Below are 6262 nucleotides of genomic sequence, written 5' to 3'. Positions count from 1 at the left end.
GCCTTTACAACTTGCAAGAAAATAATGAGCCCGATAGCTGGTCATATATTAATATTATTTTTGTGTTTATTGTTTGACTAGATATGAAAAAAAAAATGATTGCACAAAAGAGAATTTAAGCATTCAACTATCAAGAAAAATACGTAGTAGTGCAAAATGGTATAAAGAGTCGATCATTTTTTTTATCTGTTACATTATTTTATAATAAAAAAATATATTCTTTTTATGTAAGTTATTTACTTTTACAAAAACATCATTTACATTTATTTTATAATAAAATTTAAACCATTTAAAATAAACTAAAAAACTTATAAACTTAAACTTAAAGACCCAAAATTGCACACATAATATCTCACACCAAATTTTATTGAATAACATAACATCATATTTAATATATAAAAATGATATTGATATTGACTGCAAAGGTTCAAGTGATCTCTATTATATGTTCATGCGTACTAATGTCATGGTCTACAAGGCAAATTTTGTCAATAAATAAATAAATAAATAAATAAATAAAATAAAATAACATGGAAGTCCATTATTGGTGGACCACTTTTTGAAATGACAGTTTCCTAACTACCCTTTTATTCTTATTTTAACAAATCAATTACATTCGATTCACTATTATATATATTCTTTTAAAAAAAAAATTGTATGAACTGAACTTCATGACTTCACCATTTAGATATTTGACGATCTTATTAAAACTAATTTAAAAAATCAACAACTCACCATAAAACCAAACGAAAAAAAAAAAAAAACAAGATTAAATTAAATTAATCACCAAGTATTGAGTCGTAACCTTACACTATTTCTCATAATTCCTGATTTAACCCCAACATATGGTATCTCATTCTATCAATACCATTTAACCTCACACAACATAAAATTTGCTCCGGTAATTCCTCTGCTTTGTTTCCCTGTTTCACCATAAAACACAACTTCTCACAAACTATTTTCCTTTAAATTAAAAACATAAATAAAACCATAAATAAATAAATAAACAAATAAACATGCCTGGATTGTGAGACCAACATCCAAAATGCAATTCTTTAATCTATCTTGAAATGCCTCAAACCCTTTCCTTGAAATATAACTAAATCTATGCATATCCAAATCTATCTCAAAGTAATTTTCTCCCTGCACAAAATCCCACCAACAATATATTAATACAAAAAAGTACTTTTTTTAAAAACTTTTCACAGTAATAATTCATTCTATTTTTTTACTGTAAAACAGTAAAACTCACTTGGTAAAATTCATGTTGAGGACGAGAAAGCACGGGTTTTTCATTATAAGCATGCATAAGCTTTCTTTCGGGTGCACTCAACTGAAGTTCATCAACATTTACAACTCGCCCCAATATTTTCAACCTTTCACGAAATGGCACAAGTGTATCAACAGGAAACCCTTTCACTTTTTCAATTTCATCATCAAGAATCCTCTGTTTCAAAAATAAATTTATAGTAAAAATAATAATCATATTATGGGATGAAAACTGAAAGTTGATTATAAGTTCTTACTCTCATGTTATCTTGAAACTGGGATGAAAGTTCCTTTGAGTAAGTTTCAGAAAGTTTAAAGTATAAAACAACATTCATTCCTTCACCATCGATTTCTCCTTGGAAAAAAGCACAAGGGTATAATGGTACTTGTACATTTACGACAAGAATACAAGGAAGGTCTCCTGAAGAAGATTCTAGAACAGGGAGCTCTACAAATCGAGCTATGTGATCGATTTTTGTTTGTGATAAGAAGACATCAACACCAAATGGGTAATACGCTGCATAATTAGGAGCGTGTTCTTTCTTTTTATCTCTGTAAACATTCAATAACATTTGTGTAATTACAAATAAAACACAAGTAAATGTTTATGTAAAGCAAAAATGGTTACCTCAAATAATTCTCTCCTCGTACTCTAAAAGTCTTGGGTTCAACATTTGACCATGAATCGAGCACTTTCTTGTCTAATGGACAAAAGGGTACTTGTGAACCTGCTTTAGGTCTTTGTAGATGTATCTTTGAAGAAACTACAAGAAAGAAGCTCAAAAACATGTCACGTTTCGATGTTTTTTGTGTATGTTTTCATAAAGTTGGATAAAAAATACATACAGATATTGGCGTTAGGGTGTCCATCTTTCCATTTAAATGAAAGTTTGTGTGTGGACTTTTTACGAACACTTGGTGGGCTTGAGCTTAAAGATCTTCTTTTTTCAATGGAGGGGACAGTAGCAGCAAGACAAGGGAGACAGTTGCTGGGGATTACTCCACAGTCCAACAGACCATCTTCTCTTCCAGAAGTTTCATCAACAGAAGAAGATATTTCATCAAGGTATACCGGTTTGATTTCGTTAGGACCTTCGGATCTTGATCTTGGATTCATTTCTTCTGGATGAACTGAAGAAATGCTTGCCCTAGAGGCGCCTTCCGACCCATTAAGAGAACTCACATCTGGTTATTTAATTTATATACAGATTTATGAGATGAAAGATATAAGGTTGCATGTTGAAATGGGTATCGAGTATAATAGATGAAAGCGTACCATCAAGAACACTCTGGAAATCGTCTTCACTGCAGTCGGAATCAAGAACTGCGGCGGAATCATACCAAGATTCATCAGTGCTCCCTGCTAATGAAAAAATGTAGATTTGGGTGAGCTAATAACATAAGGTTGCAAAAAATCATTTGAAATGTACTAGTTATGACAACGAAGATTATAAAAATGTAGCCTTTTGTGGAAGCGGATAGAGTATCTCTAAAATTAGTAAGAAGTGAATATTCAAGAAGAACACCACTGGAAAGTTGTGCCAGAAAGGGATAAGAGAACTAAAAGAAACCCCAACGAAAACAAGGAAATCCAACACATTAACTCAAGTTTTTGATTAATTTTAACAATGGAATTACTTCCAAGACAGAAATTAGTCAAGTAATCAATCGAATTGCAACAGAAACACAGATAATTTAGAAAAGATGTAGATCAATCGTCTCAATTATTACACACACAGAGCGAGCGAGAGAGAGAGAGAGAGAGAGAGAGAGAGAGAGAACCGCGGAAAGTGGGATTAACGAAGGACTTATCAGACGGAAGGGACTTTGATTGATCGGATAAACGAGTGGAAACACGTCGTTTCAAGCCTTTCTTTCGCCTCCTAAATTTCCTCTTGGACGATGTTATTCTACCTCCGACGCAACTCTCCGGCGTCGACAAGCAAGCTCCCATCTCAGTACCGGTTTCCTCTTTCTCACTCTATGATCAAATTATTCGACACAGCATTTTAATCGAAAGAAAACGAAGAAGAAACGTGTGACGATAGATATGCTCTCCTCCAACAACCGCTTCAATTCTTGTTTTTCTTTCAAGAACTTTCAGTTTCTATTAAAACATAAATTATAGGTAGAAGTTAATGCGTGTGTTTGAGAGAAAGAGATAAAAATTTGGTGAGATGATCTTGAAATTGAGAGCTGGAAGAAACAAGAAGAAAGTCAAATAAGCCGCTTGGCTTTGATATTGAGTGACGGATTGTTGAAGAAAAGAAGGGGAGGGGGGATCTACGTATTGTTTTCAGAACCCAAAAAACGTAGATGAATTGGGACCCACCAAATGGTACAATAGGACTGCCACGTCGACCACTGCACTTAATTTCCTGGGAAATGTAAACGTGTGTCTCCTCTCTCTCTCTTTATGTTGTACAAAAACTGTTCTCATCACGTATTTCTAAAATTACTTTTTTATTTTTAAGTTATTTAAAAATTTGTGATACTTGATATTTTATTATTTAAATATTTATATAGGTAGCAGGAGTAAATATTAAATAATTTTTAAAGTAAAATTTTAAAATAAATAGACGTATTTAACAAATGAAACAAAAGGATCAAAAGAATTATTAACGAAAATATTATTCATAATATTAATAATTGTCTTGTCATCATTTAAATTATTAATTTTTTCTTCTTTTATATCTAATGTTGTTTCTTCAATATCAATGTTTGAACAATTAACTTTATATATTTTATTAATCTTAAGACTTTGTATTTTGACCGGATGTATGAAGAAATTAATGAAGCATTCAATGTTTTGTCTACTTCTGTTAGAAACGCATATATTATATGGGTTGCTTTAAAAAAATATATTAAAAATTAGGATTAAACATTAACAAAATTTAAATCGATATATTTCAATAGGATTTAACTGGGATACAGGATTATTAGGTATTTTTAATAAAAATAAATTGTTGAAACGTTAACCATAGTTTCAATAACTTCAATCAGACCACTCCATTTTTTGATGAGTGGTTATTGGTTAGAAGTTAGTATCATAAAGTTATTAGAATTCGTCAACGCCCAAATTAAATCTCAAGACCTCTCATGTTAGATTCAAAACCTTTATTAATTGAGTTATTCCCACATTGGCAACCAAATCACACTGTAATCATGAAATGCGAAATTAATAAATAATTGTAATAAAAACAAATCGTTGAAGCATCAACCATAGTTTGTGTAAGTCCCTAATCTGCATGTGTATCAGTCAGATCCGTTTGATGGTGCGGAATCCCAATCAAACGGATGATGTCAGATAAAATAGAAGAGAAGGAGAAGAAGAAGATGATGAATTTCAATGTATTGATAATATGAATTAAATTCCTTACACAAGATTCACACACACAAACGCTCATTTCTCTCTGGCCGTAAACTCCTTAGGGTTCATCAATCTCTACTCCTCACCCTAACACCTCTATTTATACTTGGAATATGGGCCGGATAACACATGTGCCGTAAATGAGTTTACAGCCATAAACTCAGCCGTAAACTAGACCATAAATTCACAAATATTACAGAAAAATACAACTGCCTAGAAAAGTAAAGTATAAACCATATTTTGACCCAACAATCTCCCCCTTGGTTTATAGCTTTCTTTTCTTAATTGACCCAACAAGCTCCCCCTAAAAAGTAGCTGGCTCTTCTTGTCAATCTTCAATGGAAGCTTGGCTTCAGCTTTAACCTTCGATTTCTTCACAGCATCAGGATGAACATATGAATCTTCAATAATTGACTTCATCTTGAGCAGTTGGGCATTTCTTCAGAATTTGGCATTGATCGCACATTGGGTGAGGAGGCTTGACGTACTGATTCTTGAAAGATAACGCTTTCAGCTTGAGAATCTTCAGAGAGAACATCAGAGAGAACAAAATCTTCTAGATCACTTCAGCAGGTACAAAGATAGCAGCAGACTGATTGAGGAGGCTTCAATGCAATCCGTCACATAATCTTCAATTGCGGCTTCACCTTGCTTCTAGGGTTGAAGGATTGAATGTCGAAAGAATAATCTTCATTTCTTGCTCCTTCGAATGTGAATTCTTCGATGCTCACGGACGAAGCCTTGGCTCAGAAATCTTCAACACAAACTCCATAAGTCTTATCTATACCTGAAATCACTTTTTAAGACAGAACAAAACTAAAAGAAAACTTTGCACACAAATTAAAACAGAAACAAAAATATTTTTGGATTTTTGATTTTTCTGAACAAGAAATAAAATAGAAATAACACTATTTTTAGATTTGTAATTTTTCTGAATTTTTTTTTTTGATTTTTGAATTTTTTTTATTTTTTTATTTTTTTTTCACTATTTTTAATTTTTAATTCTCCCTTAATATTTAAATTAGAAGAAACTATGACAAATTTAACAAAAATAAAAATGATATCTAACTTTAAGAGAGATTTGGGATCAAAGTTTTTAGACAACCTTAATCCACTTGTCGGTACCTTCTATCTTCACGTCTTTGTCTGGTCGATCATCGGTATTGTGGTCCACTTAAACATGAAAAATTTGTGACAGATTTAGGACATACTATTTGTTACAAGACATGATGAACTTAAAAACCTAAAATTTATATCTGATCCTAATTTCTTAGATACTATATCTTAAGGTCCATTCATCTGACGACGACCAGAGATATTGTTGTCCACCTAAATTGAGCAGCGAGATCTATAGACAATCTTTGAGTGTTCAATTTTAATTGTACTGGAATGTGTTTCTCGCTTCCTGATATGCCCCGGCCATCAAGAACTTCCAGAGTACTCCTTACACCGTGTGAGCAGACAACCATTCAGAGAGAGGAGAGATTCAGAATTCTATTGCTAACTACTTCAGATGGGTTGAGAAGAAGAAGGTTGCATATGTTGTGTACCAGGTCGGATTAGAAGTCGCGCAAAGGAGACGACATATGGCTAACAGATAAGAAGTATTTCACATATATATAG

The 6262-nt window shown here is 32.4% G+C and overlaps 1 protein-coding gene across 2 annotated transcripts; it reads right to left on the bottom strand.

Moving 5' to 3' along the window:
* Window positions 1–752: 752 nt before the first annotated feature.
* LOC111888363 (uncharacterized) lies at window positions 753–3544 on the bottom strand. Of its 2 annotated transcripts, none has more exons than XM_023884550.3 (8): window positions 3052–3544; window positions 2546–2632; window positions 2116–2454; window positions 1898–2033; window positions 1527–1821; window positions 1253–1447; window positions 1021–1143; window positions 753–923 (listed from the first exon to the last, which is right to left on the bottom strand). In XM_023884550.3, exons 1-8 carry the CDS (start codon window positions 3221–3223, stop codon window positions 819–821), a joined length of 1452 nt encoding a protein of 483 aa, XP_023740318.1. In that variant the 5' UTR covers window positions 3224–3544; the 3' UTR covers window positions 753–818. The 2 variants fall into 2 exon arrangements, with proteins under 2 accessions (XP_023740318.1, XP_023740319.1); XM_023884551.3 differs by having other exon boundaries at window positions 2546–2629.
* Window positions 3545–6262: the final 2718 nt, after the last annotated feature.

This window comes from Lactuca sativa, chromosome 3, assembly GCF_002870075.4.
Source record: "Lactuca sativa cultivar Salinas chromosome 3, Lsat_Salinas_v11, whole genome shotgun sequence".
Classification (NCBI taxonomy): Eukaryota; Viridiplantae; Streptophyta; class Magnoliopsida; order Asterales; family Asteraceae; genus Lactuca; species Lactuca sativa.
Note: the sequence above shows the minus strand (reverse complement) of the source record. Positions and strands in the feature narration are given on the sequence as shown.